A 15,444-nucleotide genomic window follows, 5' to 3' on the forward strand; every position below is an offset into this window, starting at 1 on the left:
CTTCATCCAGTCCGCGGGTAAAAACGGATGTTCTATCTCTTTTCATTTCACAGTTTTGTAATTTTGAATATTTTCTCCTCTGAATATATTTTTTCTTCTTCCTAGTAGATCCATCTATTTTTATTGCTTCTGGCAATATAATCTATGTGTATATTCAAAGTTCAGCTAGGCGCTAGGCGCTAGGCGGAATCTAGGCGCTGACCAATTGCCTAGCGCCTAGTCGGGAGTACTCGGTCCTAGGCGCTTCTAGGCGTTTTTCTAGGCGTTTTGGCAATATAGCCATAAATTATATATATATATATATATATATATATATATATATATATATATATATATATTATGTATATAACTACATATATGTATATAACTACTATATATGAGTCACAGTAAGTATAAAAAGAGGGACAGTAGACATATCTGATTCCTAGTTGAGCTTACTCTTGCATGTTACTAGCTCCTGCAACACATTTTGACAGCTAGTAGTAAATTAGTCAATAGACAGCTAGCTGTTCATCAAAAAAAAAATAGAAAACACTAAATTGTGACTTATCTGGATGATTTCAGCAGCCTCCCATCCATGAGCAGTTGAGCACACCATATCAGTAGCTGGTAATTACAATACAAGTGGATAGGACAGTAATACAAGTGCACAACACAATTTATAAATAAAGGACAGCACAAGCACATAGTTCTTAGTTCAGGTCTCACAAATCACAAAATAAGACACACAGACACAAAGTGACACAGCTGCAGTTCATAAGACTAGGGCATCACAAAAGGCTTCACTACTAGATGGAGATGGTCCAGATCATATTTCATCTTCACTGTAGCACAGATCTTCATCTTCATACTCTTCTTCTTCAGACTCAAATTCTTCTTCTGCATAGAGCTCCCTCACTCTTGCACTTCTACGCAGCTCAAGGTGTTCATCTGCTCCCACTGCCTCTCCAATGACAGACCAAGGTATCCTTGTGCCTTCCATCTCATCTTCCTCCCCATCTCTAAAGTCAACTAATGCACAATCATCTCCACCCTCTTGGAGAAAACCTTGAGCTTCAGTTGTATCACTAGACAAGAGAACATCAGTGATTTTCTTTGACTTAATCTTTTGTCTCTTATTCATCAGCCTGTTGTTGAACTGAATATAGACCAACTTGTTGAGGCGGGTTGTAGTCAGCCTATTTCTCTTCTTAGTGTGTATCTATAAATTAAAAACAAGAGCATTTTCAGTTCTGAAATTTAATCATAATGCTGCTGAAATGTTCATAATAGATAGGTACTAACCCCTTCAAACTCACTCCAATTTCTTTCACAACCAGAAGAGCTTGATGTCAAAGATAATATCCTTGTAGCCATCTTCTGTAAAGCTGGTGTTTCAGTTTCATATAACCGCCACCATGATGCTGAAATAAATTAGAAACACCTCTATTAGTTTAGAAAACAGCAAACAGCCATGTTAGAAAACAGCAAACAACCATGTAATAACAAGTACCTCTACCTGGATTGTAATCATAGTTTTGAAAAGTTCTTGCAAGCTTCTTGCTAAATGGTCCTTCTCTATTCTGAAACTTTTTCAATTCAAAGTTGGCAGCCTGTTCTTGTTTCTCCTCATCAACAACAACAACAACATAGCCTTTTTCCCCAAGCAAGTTGGGGTAGGCTAGAGATGAAACCCGAAAGAAATAAGTTCAAGGTTCAGGCACATTGATAGCTAGTCTCCAAGCGCTCCTATCCAAAGCTATCTCTTTAGAGATATTCCAATCCTTAAGGTCTTTCTTAACCAACTCATCACACGTCAGTTTAGGTCTACCTCTACCCCTCTTTACATTATCGACCCGCTCAAGAACCCCATTACGCACCGGCGCCTCAGGAGGCCTTCGTTGGACATGTCCAAACCATCTCAGCCGATGCTGAGTAAGTTTCTCCTCAATTGGTGCCACCCCGACCCTATCCCGAATAACTTCGTTCCAGACTCTATCCCTCCTTGTGTGCCCGCAAAACCACCGCAACATCCGCATCTCTGCTACACTCAGTTGCTGCACATGTCGCCTTTTTGTAGGCCAACATTCAGCACCGTATAACATCGCCGGACGAATTGCTGTCCTATAGAATTTGCCTTTTAGCTTTTGTGGCACCCTCTTGTCACAAAGGATGCCAGAAGCTTGCCGCCATTTCAACCAGCCAGCTGAAATTCTATGCCTAACATCTTCATCAATGTCGCCATCCTTTTATAGCACCGATCCTAAATACCGAAAAGTATCATTCTGGACCACCACTTGCCCATCTAGACTAACGTCTCCCCCCTCATGCCTAGTCGCACTGAAATCGCACATCATGTACTCGGTCTTGGTCCTACTAAGTCTGAACCCTTTCGACTCTAACGTGCGTCTCCACAGCTCTAACTTCCTATTAACCCCTGCCCTACTCTCGTCAACTAGCACCACATCATCAGCAAAGAGCATACACCAAGGGATCTCACCTTGTATATCCCTTGTGACCTCATCCATCACTAAAGCAAATAAATAAGGGCTCAATGCTGACCCCTGGTGTAGGCCTATATTAATAGGAAAGTCAGTGGTGTTGCCATCACATGTCCGGACAAACGTCGTCGCATCCTTGTACATATCCTTAACGAGGGTAATGTACTTAGTTGGGACTTTGTGCTTCTCCAAAGCCCACCACATGACATTTCTCGGTACTTTGTCATATGCCTTCTCAAGGTCAATGAAGACCATGTGCAAGTCCTTCTGCTCCCTATATCTCTCCATCAATTGTCGTATTAAGAAAATCGCCTCCATGGTTGACCTTCCAGGCATGAACCCAAATTGGTTTTGGGTCACACTTGTCACTCTTCTTAGGCGATGCTCGATAACCCTCTCCCAAAGCTTCATCGTATGGCTCATCAGCTTAATCCCACGGTAGTTAGTACAACTTTGAACATCGCCCTTGTTTTTGAAGATATGTACTAATATACTTCTCCTCCATTGTTCCGGCATCTTGTTTGACCGAAAAATGAGATTAAAAAGCTTAGTTAACCATACTATTGCTCTATCTCCTAGGCATCTCCACACCTCAATGGGAATACCATCAGGGCCCATCACTTTACCTCTCTTCATTCTCTTCAAAGCCTCCCCGATCTCTACCTCCTGAATTCTCCTCACAAAACGTCTGTTTGCATCGTCAAAAGAGTCATCTAAGTCAAGGGTAGGGCTCTCACTCTCCCCATTAAACAACTTGTCGAAGTGCTCTCTCCATCTATCCATGATCTCCTCATCCTTCACTAGCAGTCGATCTGTCCCATCCTTAATGCATTTGATTTGGTTGATGTCCCTTGTCTTCCGCTCGCGGATCCTAGCCATCCTATAAATGTCCTTCTCCCCTTCTTTCGTGCCTAGCCGCTGATACAGGTCATCATACGCCTTACCCTTTGCTACACTCACAGCTCGCTTTGCAACCCTCTTCGCTAATTTATAGCCCTCGATGTTGGCTCAACACAAGATATGAAGGCTAAGTTTCTCCTTATCATGATAATAAAATTGCTCAACACAAGATATGAAGGCTTCATTCATGCAAAATCACCATTGTTTTCATTTCTTCTTCTAAGCCTTTCAAAAGTTATAATATGAGGAGACACTTTAAGTACTTCTGATACAGTAATAAATCACATTTAGTATAGACCTACTGCAGAATTTCAAAGATGAACGTACAACGAACCAACCAAGTATACACAATTCCTCATATGCTGCCCATAAAAGAGGATCTAGAGTCAACGCTTGTGTAAATTGTTCAGCTGCAGCTGAAATTCTGCCCGTGCACCTGCAACCATATGTGAGATAAATATAGTGAACTTTGCCAATATGAGAATTTGTAGCAGCACAGGTTCAGTAACCATGAATAACGAACCTGTAAATCACTCCAAGGAGGTAGTGTCCTGTAGCTCCATTGGGAACCTGCACAAGGGACGAAACCAGTAGAAGTAACAAATCATCCTAAAGGAATAAAAGCAAACGAAGATGGGATCACTTTTATTTTCTCACTTAATACTTCACCTCTGTAGAATCAATAGTAGTAGGCAACTTCACATGAATATCAATATGCCATGGACCATAAAAGAAAATAATAAGGAAAAAAAAGTTGCCTCCCCAATCCATGCAGCGGCAAGCATTAATTTTGTGATATTAATGGCTTAATGCCCCTTTGAGCTTTGGCACAACACTAAAAAAAAAGAAACACATGGCTCTGAACTTAAGAACATAATTGCTAGATATGCCATAGCAGGCAAGGTAGATCAACCAGGCCTAGTAAGTATAATAGGATACCTCAAAAAAAAAGTAAGTATAATAGGAAATATGTGTGCTGCGCTAGCTATGGAATTTTTATTTTACAGAAACAAGTCCACACAACATCATCAAGTAAACATTCTTTCTTAGAACAAGATACTTTGCGAAATCCATTGTCTACAATGACAATTGTATCGAAAGTACTAGAGGGGTATTTAGCAGAAATGTGTTGTTCTCATAACACCATAGCAGCCAGGCATTGTTCATGTGGGACCCAGTAACACCACCTTAGTTTTTTTGTTCATTAGTTGAGTTTAGGTTCTTATACACGCATTGCAAATTTTAGAAATTAGTTTTCTTAGGTTTACCAATTGTGTCTTAGTGATTAAGATATGCTATCCCTATAATCCATAAACTTAAGAAATACATACAAATAATGCATGTGTTTAACGAGAATCAAACACAATGACGGAAAACTATGTCTATATTTTCCAACTAAATTAGTTCGGTTGGGTCCCACATGAGTAGTGCGCAGTTGCTAGGGTCAGTGGCTAGGGTAGTGCATGAACAATACCTAAATTACCCGCTACACAAAAACAACACTTAAACTTTATACATTAACTTGCAACAGCATAAATAAATCGTTTAACAAATACGCTGCATACCTCAATGTTTGGTTCATTGACTGGACATAAAGTATCTTCTGCTTCACGCAAGAGGTTCATTTGAAAGCATGACATAGCAAACAAGTACCGGGACTCTGGCAGCTTCTTCCCTTCATTTACAGTAGAAAAAGATCCATAAATCATCCAAACTACTTTCACGCCAATGTAAAAGGAGAAAAATAGTCCAAAATGCAAAATAAGAAATATCCCCACAAAATGGACAATATATTCCAATTGTTTAGATTCAAACCTTAAGGACATTACTACACAGTAGTGACCCGGAACTGCAGGGTGGTAATATCGTGAACAGATTATATTACCTTTCAAAATATGGTATGCAGCATATGGCTGGTTGTTGTGGAGGTAACATGTTGCTAACAACTGCACATTGGTCTGCACAAAGGGTACAGAGCAAGAGAACATGTAGTGTATCAACCATGGAAGTAAACAGGCTGACATATTAAAATACACTAACTTAATGTGGAAATCTAGTAAAAGAAATGTCCTCTAACAGAAAAGTTAGCATTAGCACTCATTGTCTACCTTTAGGCTAACGACTGCTAAGAAACCAAACACACATACAATGCACTCAACACAGCAAGCTTGGTGAATAACAGAACCACTAACCTCACCCCTTATGAATTACCAAGAACAACAGTGAGAACCCCGCTCAGGCAATTATAAGATTAAGAAGAGAGGGTGAGTATGTCATGTAACGACTTTACTAGAGCTTACAGACTACTGAAAAGCTCAAGAGTGGCTTCAATTGTGGCCACCTAAAGATTCAGATAAGTTAAAACACCCAGCGGCCGGCAGAGCATATAGTCATTACAGGCTAACATCACTAGAGCTGGTACCTGAGAAACCGCTCCCAATTTCAGGATAAACTCCCCTCTCCAGAAACCCAAGACAAATCAACGGACAAATACTCCAATTCTTTCCAACTAAAACCACTCCAGGAAACAGCTAGAGAGAGCCGCCCCGATTCATATCTCCCATATGCCCTACACCAAAATCCCACCGCTTCAGCTCAAAGACATCCCTAGCCACGTCAAAAAAAAAAAAACACGAAAGGACATTAAATCGAAGCGCCAGCAATCACTCTGAATCTAGCGGCACTAGCCAAGCTGAGGGGGGCGGGGCAGCTACCTCAGAGGGGAACTGCGCGCAGAGGCGCTCGCAGAGGAAGACGGCGTTGCGGTGCATGAAGAGGCGCAGGCTGCTGTGGACATGGTCCACCATTAGGGTTTCCATCGCTGCCCAGCGGCGGCGGCGAGCGCGGGCGAGAGCAGAGGGGAGGTGGTGGTGGCCGAAGCGCAGGCGCAGGCAGCAGAGGAAGGATCCAGTGCTACGGAGCCTCCAGGTGCTACCGGGCTAGTTAACCTGTAAGCAGATCATTTTTTGGACCTGAGTAAATTACAAGTTTTCACAGAATAAAACAGCAATAATTGCATGCAAGCGTTATCCATGATAATAAGGAAGAAAAAAGGTTTTCTTTCTGAAAATTAGAAACACTCAATCTCCAAAAATAGCCTACAGTATTAAAGACGTGCTCACCTCAACACTCCAACAGTCATACTATAAGGCTATGCTAATATGGACTCATTTTCGCAAAATGTGCTTGCTCAATCAATCCCACTATACTGGGAAGGAATAGCATGAGTGGCAGTTCAGAACCACGAGGAACCGCTTCCTTTGGGAATCGTCCTTTTCAGTTTATCGATGTGATTCAATAATCTGATTATGTTTTACATACCCAAAAAGGCATTTTCATTATGAACTTTGCTTTCATGCAAACTCTGGAGACAGTTTGGTTCATAAAATAAAACTTATGCATTATGCCCTTGGTTCTTATCGGAGATAATTTTTTGCATTGACCAAAGCTTTCACAATTGAATTTAAGATTACGGGACAGATAAACTACAATTGTGAAATTAGAAACAATTATAAAAGGGGCAAGTTTCCTGGCACAGCCTGCCTTTTTTGCAGACACCTGACGTTGGGGCATCCATCATTTCTGGCTATTGTGTCATGCAAGGTACTCAGCACGGGATCAGCCAATCAGGCATGTGAGGCACGCCCAAACCTGCAAAAATTTCCCACCCCGCCGCAGCAAGGGGACTCAGTTGATTTGAATCTTATTCTTAGGTTTTTTTTGGAAAAGATATTGCATCATGACTTAATCATCTACCAGCAAGTCCTATGGTGGAAATCAAAGTGAGACACTAAATTAACTTTGCCAATTGATCAATTAAAGATGAAATCAAAGGAAATCATATGACAAGAAGAAAGTTTGGGGCTATGCAGATTGTGGAAGCAAAATAAACACAAGGGAGAACAGAAGGAAATTAATCGGTGGGAAGGGGAGAGGGAGAATGGCAAGCTGCCGCAGAAGCTACCTGCGTTCTAGTGCCTATAAGACACAAGATGGGGGTCGTCGGCCTGCTGTGCTTGGATGGGAGTGTTAGTGATATGCCCAAAAGGTCATCATCACAATACGGTTTAAAGGCTCAAGAAGATATTGATCCAAGAGGGATTAGAATTACTAATGAGCCTATGAGATAGAAGCCTATTAGTACGCCTTATATACACGAGGTAGGGGCTAGGGGGGCGAGACCCCTGTGAGTCGCGCCACCTCCTAGCCGCCGCCCCTCCCTCCCTCTCTCGGCCGTCGCCCATGCCGTGCATGCGGTGCTAGCACACCGACGCCCGGCGTTTCATCCCCATACGTGTGGACTCCGTGGAGGCGTTGCTGCGACTGCTGCGCTGATCAGCTGCTGGGATCAAGTACGAGGAGCTCGGTTCGTGGAACGTGATCGACTACTTCCTCTACATCGACGCGCGACTTCTTCCGCTGCGCTACGCGTCTAGTGGTAACGATTTATGATCTTCTACTCGCAAGTATCTTGGGTATATGCGGTAGTGATGCTAGCGTAGCCTACCCGTTTACCTACAGGGAGGAGGTTGTGGGCGGAAGTGCACGGCGGAGGCAGCCTGTGACGACCACCACACAATCCGTCAGATTCATAGGGCAAGGAAGGGGAGGGTTTAGAGGTAGGGCTCGGGGCGCGAATTTACCTCGGAGCACAAACAGCTGCGGATGGAGGAAACGACGGCCGGAGGTTGGCAGCGTCGGGGTTCGGCTGTTTTGGGCCTCCTCGGCGGCCCGGCCAGGGTGAGGCCGACGGCGTGGGCTCGAGGAAACCCTGGCCGCGCCGCCGTGGGGGCTCGCCGGTGGCCGGTGGGGCTTGTCGCGAGGAGGCCGGATGCGCAGAGCGTCGGGTTCGGCGGCCGACGGCGTGGGCTCGTCGTCGGCCGGCGGGGCTTATCGCGTCGAGGAGGATGTCCGACGCTCGGTCGCTTGTTTGTGGTACATTTTTGGAACACCCCCTAAATTACTTCATCTTGTCATTCTGGCTGTGTTGAGTTCCCCCCACTCCTTCAAATTTTCCATCGCATCGAAATCACATCGAAACATTAAATATAGCAAATAACTCATGCATGGAGTACTAAATGTTGGTAAATAAAAAAACTAATTGCATAGTTTTGATATACGTTGCGAGACAAATCTTTTGAGCCTAGTTAGCCTATGATAAAATAATATTTACCACATACAAACGAAAAGTGCTATAATGCTTTTCCCAAACACTTTTCGTATCCTTTTCGCAACTAAACACAGCCTCTAAGACTATCTAGACTCATGGTACTCTAAAATCATTCTCTAAACATAATATTTTATACTACTTATCAAGATTCACTTTCAGTTCTTCCGCACACATCCATACTATATATTGCTCTCTGTACCAACTCCTAGCTGGTCCACACGTCAGCTCTTTTTTTTTCCCCTTCCCGCATCCACGGCAGCTCTGTCCTTCCGTTCCTCCTCCGTCTCGCACGCCGAAGAGCGCGCGCATGCCGTGCCTAGGACCCCCGCGCCGCGCCGCCCGTTGCCGGCTCCGGCGGCCGCCGCGCCGGAGCGGCCAGTGCGGCGGAGTGGCCCGTGCGGAGTGGCCGCCGCGCCGGAGTGGCCCGTGCGCCGCCGACCGGGAGTGGGGCCACGGCGGCTGGCCGGTGACGGTCAGATCCGGCGGCGGTAGCGGACCCGCGGCCTCCGGGCGGTAGCGGAACGGCCGGAGGGCCCGTGTGCAGCCGGGCGGCGGCGTCCTGGAAGCACGACGGCGAGGCCCGCGTCAAGGCTGGCGGCGGCGTCCTCTCGAAGCACGCCGGCGGGAGTCTCTGGTGGCAGGTATGTGGTGAGCAAGTGAGCAATGATTAATTTTTGTTGGTTGGTAACGAAGACAAAAAGAAATTAATTACGTTTTGCATTTTGGGTTGCTGCTCGTGAAGAACAGCTGAGCAAGCCTTGTTGGCAGCGGCCGAGGCTCGTGAAGAACAGACCAGTCCCTACATCGTGGGCCGCGCGCGCGGCAGGGCGGAGCGCCCGCGACGGAGGCTCGGCGTTGGGTGAGCGAGTGCGAGCTCCGGGCCTCCCCTGCGCCCCTCCTCCGGCCTCCCCTGCGCGGGCGGCAGCCGCGATGGGCGGCAGTCCGGCGGCCGCGGCGGGGCTGCGGATCCGTGGCGGGGGCGACTGGATCCGCACCGGCGGCGGCGCGCCATGGCGGGGCGGCGTGGGGCGAGCGCGCGCAGCTCGTTGGCGGGCCTGCGGGACGGCGGCGCGGGCGCGGGGCGGCGGCGGGCCCGCGGCACCTGCGCGAGCTCGAGCTCGGCTCGCGGCGGCGGCAAGCAGCGGCGCGGAGCGGAGCCGCGCGCGGCCGCTGCGGGGGCTGTGCCATGCGGCGCGCGGCGGGACGGAGGACCTTGCGGAGGCGGCGGCCTCGATTCGATCCGGCGCGGGGAAGCTGCTGCCTGGCCTCTGCTCGCGCCCGCGCCATCCTCTGCACCTCCTTTGTCTGATCCGGCGGCGGCCGTCGTCGTCAGCACGGCAACGAGGGCGCCATCGAGCTAGAGGTCGTCGAGGGAGCGCTGGGTACTCGATTTGATTCGACGGAGATCTCCAAGGTGGGGATTCGATTCGAGTCCGCAGCGACGGCGGCCTCCGGTGGCGCGCGCCCCTCCTCTCCGGCCAGCAGGGCCTCTTCCGTTCCGAGCACAGGCGCGAAATAGTTGGGGGGTGCAGCGGCGGCAGGAGACGAGGTGGGCCAGCGCGGGTAGCGCATGCTCTCTACTGCGCTTGGAATGGCGGACGGGAGAGCCATCTGTAAAATAGAGCAGGATTTACAAAGCCCCGCTGCAACAAAAAAATTTCTCTATCCCATATTCAAGGACGGGATGGAGTTCCCCGTTGCGGACAGCCCAAGTCCGAAGGCATTTGGAGCTTTGACGTGTTCTGCTGGTAATAAATATTTTTCTCTCACACCAAATTAGCACCAGTAATAAATTATCAGTCAATTAGCAGTATTTTTCTCTCACAGTAAATCAACACCCGCCGTCAGCCACAGTCAGTTCTTGCTCATCCATCTTCGAGCTCCATGGGCTTCACTTTCACCCATGGACATACCGTGCTCTCCCTGCCCAGATCCCAAAAGCCATATCGCCGTGACTTAGTTCAAATCATTTTTTAATTGCTCCCGTTCAGTTCAGAAGCTTTTATTCAATTCTGAATCTGTTCGACTCACAACAGATTATTAGAAGTCCGAACATACAACATCGAGTATGGATTTCTGAAAAAAGAAAAGTTTACTTATTGGCTTGCCGATGCAATAATTTGGCTACCTCATGTTAATAATTTTCTTTTCATTTGTACTTGTAAGATAAATTAAACAAAGCACTTGCTAAACCTATGTGGTCCCTTTTTTATCCTGCACAACAAACAACCTTGGCATCAATAAGGAACATGTATAACTCTCAGATAGTACATTCCTAATAGAGTTCTGAATTTATGAGTTCAGAATGGAACATGTATCAGCCATTTCTATTGCTCCTTCTGTTATTCTCCTTGCTTAGAAGTGCAGTTTTTATAGAAACGACAACTTCATAAAATGGAGATCTGGCCGCATGGAAGTTTAGTTTCACACAAGTATGGTTAACAACCTAAAAGTACACAGCCAGTTAGTATGTTAAAGTGACGTAGTCCCATCGCCCCCGCGTCATCCTCTGTGGGCGACTCTGGCGGATCCTTGTCACCCCACCGAATCTCACCTCCGCCGCCGCCGGAACTCCGATGAGCTGCGAGGAGGACGGCGGCGGGGCCTTCCCCCTCGTTCCCTCTTCTTTCCCATCCACCCTCTCCCTTCTTTCTCCCCTCCACCATTCTTCTCTCCTACTCTCTGGACATGGCAGACGACTAGATTCGCTCGGGGGTGGCCGGTTCAGCGTGTTGGCGGCCGAATCCACGCCTTGCTGGCCGTTCCAAGCTTGTACCAACGATGGTCGGTTCCATCATCGGAGATGGGGGTGGGCGGTGATCTCTTGTCAGGCTCCTTGGCGGCCCCTGCTCGGCAGTGCGGGAGGCGTGTCCCTGTTGCGGGCTCGTCGCGATGGCAGCTTGGTGAGGTGAAGAGCACACGGCGGCAGCTTGATGCGGTGGCGAGCACGGATCTGCGTAGGTGTTGGTAGAAAGCTTTTACGACGATGTTTGTTGACGCCGCTCCCTCCTTGGAGGCTTCCTTTTGCACCTCTCCGCCTCCCCGTGTCGGATGTTGCGGGTGAAAACCCAACCCATCTTGGGCTGGCATCGATGGTGCCTTCAACGACGTGACCTTCTCGAAGGCGACACCAGGATAATCTGGATGGCATAGACGGGGTGTGCTACCTCTTCTCTTCCTTTCTTCCTCCTATAAATAAAAAAATGTTTGCCTTTGTTGATGCGAGTCGCGTTGAGAGCCCAATCCGACCGGGTAGAGTATGCAAGGGCTCTGGTCGACGACCCAATCCAACCTGTCTCAGTGAGTTTAGGCTTGGGTTGATGTCCCAATCTGACCTAGGCAGCGAAGATGAGCCATGTCTCTGGAGGCCTGTCCGCACAGGTGGTGAAGCGGAGATTCCAGCGGCGGCACGGCGAAGATGAAGTTTTGGAGTGGCTCGGTGGTACTGTGTCACCCTCGACAGTGATGCAAGCCCGGATCCTTGGAGAGTCCTACAGCGGGAGTGGCGAGGAGGCCTCTGTGGGCTTTAAGGTAGTGTCCGAAGAGTGGTATGCGGTGGTGGATGTGGCGAGGCCCCACGCGCTTGAGTGGAGGCCTGGTCGATATCCCAATCCGACTCGGGTGAGGAGTTGTCTCGGAGTTCCAGGATCCGCGCGTGGTGTTTCGGATGTTTGATGTGCATGGTGCGGCAGCAGTACTTCGGCAAAGGGTCCTACATTGCAGTGACTCTTTCTGTGTGGTGTAGTCCACTAACTTCTGCCAACGTAAGGCCGGAGTTGGGAGATCGGCAATCGTGTGTGTGATCTGAAGACGACAGCGGCATGGTGGAGGAGTCGTGGTGGCTATTTGGCTTGGCAGCGGACTACGGCGGCCAATTCTGCATGGCAGCGGCTGTTTGGCGTGGAACATCGTCGGGAACAACGACGCTTGCAAGAGGCAGAAAGTTTGTAACTCTCGCATGATGTCCGCTGATACCCACTGCAAAGGGAAACTACCGGAACTGCACAACTCGCTCCATAAACCATAACATCTCTACCGAGATAGTTTGGGCCGGCACAAGTACAAATAAAATAATTGAAGCTTGTGAACATGATTCTAGAGACTTCAAAGAATATTGGGTTTGTTCTAGAAACTGAGAATAAATCCAACAAAATCTGAAAAAAATTAGAAAGTCTAGAAAATGGATAAGTTTATTCGAAAAGATATTCACATTCTAAAATTGAAATTTTACGGTGTAACATATTAGAAAAGGGGAAGAATAAGAATTTAATAATTTGTTGCAAGCTAGAAGTGTTGCTACTGATGCAGCACTCCCTCCGTTTCAAATTATAAGATATTTCAAGAATCTTGGAGAGTAAAAGCAATCTCAAGTTTGACCAAAATTATAGAAAAATATAAAAATTTATGATATCAAATTGATGTACTATGAAAATATAACTAATAAAAAATCCAATGGTACTTAGTTTATATAATAAATGTCATTATTCTATTATATAAATTTGGTCAAACATAAAAAACTTTGACTCTCCAAGATTGTTGGAATGTCTTATAATTGGAACGGAGGGAGTATGTAACACAGTACACAATGCTACTGATCAGGAGTTACTTAGGCCGCTGATGGCCTGAATGCCTGATTGATGCAGTGCTGCTCCAAATTCAGCGATCTCTCCTGGCAGAACCTAGGCTTTGCGCGCGATGGCAAAAGAGTAACCGCTCGCCACTACGGCCTGGCAATCAGGCTGACAAACCCATCCCTACGGCTAGCTGAACAGTGATTGGTGAACACGGAGGGATAATTTAGAGACCAACCAACCGTAAAGTTCTCGATGCCTCCTAGCCCTACAGTGCCAGCTTATCAGTGATTGTCCCTGCTACATTTGTTCATGTGTGTAGTATATCATATATCGAGCAGTTGGTGCTGTTGTGGACTGTGGTGACGATATTGGACAATATAGATTATTATAGATCGAGCAGCTCCCACAGTACAGTCCGAACTTTCGAGTTGAGACTATCTCGTGGCAGTTGGTGCTGTTGCACACATATTGCTGAATCCCCCTATTTCAGTGTAGTGGGAAATTTTGTCTTTAATTACATATAGAAACAGATCGGTAAGATGGAGTCCTTTTATATCCATTTGGTGGAAAAAGAATTGGTCCACTGCGAGTAGTAATGCAGAATTGGTCACACCTACCGTATCTGCTCAAGACTTCTTTGTTGCTTCATTTCTCAACAACATTATTACTATTATAATGCATCCTTTCTTAAATTTATACGACACTAAGGACATGTGAAATAATTCATTTTTTCAACTAAATATTTGCTTGTCCTAAACATAATAATAAAGATAGTACTTCTCTAATGGGGAGCGGTCTTGCATCAAATTTTCAATATTTATATTCTTGATCAGAAGATCCAATATGGCCTTTTGAAAAAAAAAATAAAAGATTTTTTTTAAAAGAAGAACAAAAAGAATATCGGATACGGATTTGCATATTAAAGCATTGGACTGGGAGAGGTCTATTTCATTTCAATGCACTAGATTTAAAGATGGAGCAGTTTTGCTATCTATTTTGCTTATAAACCTAATTAAAGCAAAGTAGATAGCTTAGCAAGACTACCATGAAACAGACTGAGAGCCAACAATATCTTCTATTGATCTCATGATTTATTAATACATGTACATGAATTTTGAGTGCTATAATAACAACTTATCCTATTCTAGCGCAAGCGAGGCAGCTGCAGCTGTGGTAGAACGGGAGAAGCTGTTGTGGCCATTCTGTTAACAATACTGTACTGTTGATCCTTTCGGCTCTCTCTTCCAGCTATCTCTAGCTGCCAAAAATGTGACTAATGCTGCTGCCGTAGGTCTCCCCTCTTGACATGGTCTCCACACTTCTAGTTGTAGCATTGCCGAACTTTCATGTGCAGTTGTGCATGGATTCACAGGAACACGGTTAGTTGTTTATTTGAATCATAGCGATGAGGTATAAGTTAATTCTGATAAATGAATAACTGAGAAATTAAAGCAACCAACCGTGAATTCTTGATGCTTCCCAACCCCACAATATCTTAGTGAGGTTATCATGCTTATGGCATTTGGTAGCATGTGGTACGGTGTTGGATGATATATAGAACAGCTCGATCACCCCTCCAATAAGGCTTTATAAATTCCTTTTTCCAATTAGACCTGGGAGCTGACGTTGCATTACTTGGAGGAATTGAGCAAGGATTTATAGCCCCACAAACTGCCCCGCACAAGTGCACCCTACCTAATGTGTCCTCCAGCTTGAATCATATTGAGACATCGTCTCTCATACCATCTTGGCGTGTTCACTTTTATTGAGACCCTTTCTTGATTTCTAGTGCAGTGATATGTATGCTTTGTATTTACGTGAGGAGTGAGATAGAATAAAAAGGAATAGAAGCTTTTAAGAAACTGATTTGCTACAAATACTACTAGTGCTCCAAATGCAGCTATTCTTATGGACACCTACCACGCTCTGCACGAACTGTATGTATGCGTTGTTTTATGAGTATGTTAGAAAGGTGACCGTATCTTGAATTTTACTAGCTAGTAAAAGGACCATATATTGAATTTCCAGTTTTACCTCAACTTTTCTTGTTATTACCATCGAAAGTTTTTTTTAGATTAAGGAAAAATATCCGGCCTTTACATCCACAAGTGGATGATTACAGCCAACAATTGCCATCGAATGCTACAAGAAGGATGCACCGTTTCAGAAAGTGATAGACTGATAGTAGAGTAAATTGAACCGCCGGCATTTGAGCTTGGTTCGAAGTGTCATGCTGGTCCCTAAACTACCAAAACGCACACTCATCTCCCAAAGCTTCCTCATCACCGAAGTCTCTGGCTGTCAGCATGGGGGATGGGCG

The 15,444-nt window shown here is 46.1% G+C and overlaps 1 protein-coding gene and 1 long non-coding RNA gene across 4 annotated transcripts; both read right to left on the reverse strand.

Annotated features, from left to right (window-relative positions):
- Positions 1–597: 597 nt before the first annotated feature.
- On the reverse strand, positions 598–6,584 carry LOC120698870 (cell division cycle protein 27 homolog B-like). 3 transcript variants are annotated; one of them, XM_039982635.1, is made up of 9 exons: positions 6,095–6,584; positions 5,266–5,338; positions 4,946–5,055; positions 3,904–3,950; positions 3,719–3,816; positions 3,526–3,605; positions 1,499–1,614; positions 1,285–1,403; positions 598–1,201 (listed from the first exon to the last, which is right to left on the reverse strand). In XM_039982635.1, the coding sequence occupies exons 1-6, from the start codon at positions 6,197–6,199 to the stop codon at positions 3,562–3,564; spliced, it is 477 nt and encodes a 158-aa protein (XP_039838569.1). In that variant the 5' UTR covers positions 6,200–6,584; the 3' UTR covers positions 598–1,201; positions 1,285–1,403; positions 1,499–1,614; positions 3,526–3,561. The 3 variants fall into 3 exon arrangements, with proteins under 3 accessions (XP_039838569.1, XP_039838570.1, XP_039838568.1); XM_039982636.1 differs by having other exon boundaries at positions 3,708–3,816; positions 6,095–6,410; XM_039982634.1 differs by having other exon boundaries at positions 3,526–3,816; positions 6,095–6,583.
- Positions 6,585–8,557: 1,973 nt separating this feature from the next.
- On the reverse strand, positions 8,558–9,368 carry LOC120701394. The gene is made up of 2 exons (XR_005686077.1): positions 9,263–9,368; positions 8,558–9,181 (listed from the first exon to the last, which is right to left on the reverse strand). It is a non-coding gene; the product is annotated as an uncharacterized LOC120701394 (long non-coding RNA).
- Between the last annotated feature and the right edge of the window lie 6,076 nt (positions 9,369–15,444).

This window comes from Panicum virgatum, chromosome 3K (assembly GCF_016808335.1).
Source record: "Panicum virgatum strain AP13 chromosome 3K, P.virgatum_v5, whole genome shotgun sequence".
NCBI lineage: Eukaryota > Viridiplantae > Streptophyta > Magnoliopsida > Poales > Poaceae > Panicum > Panicum virgatum.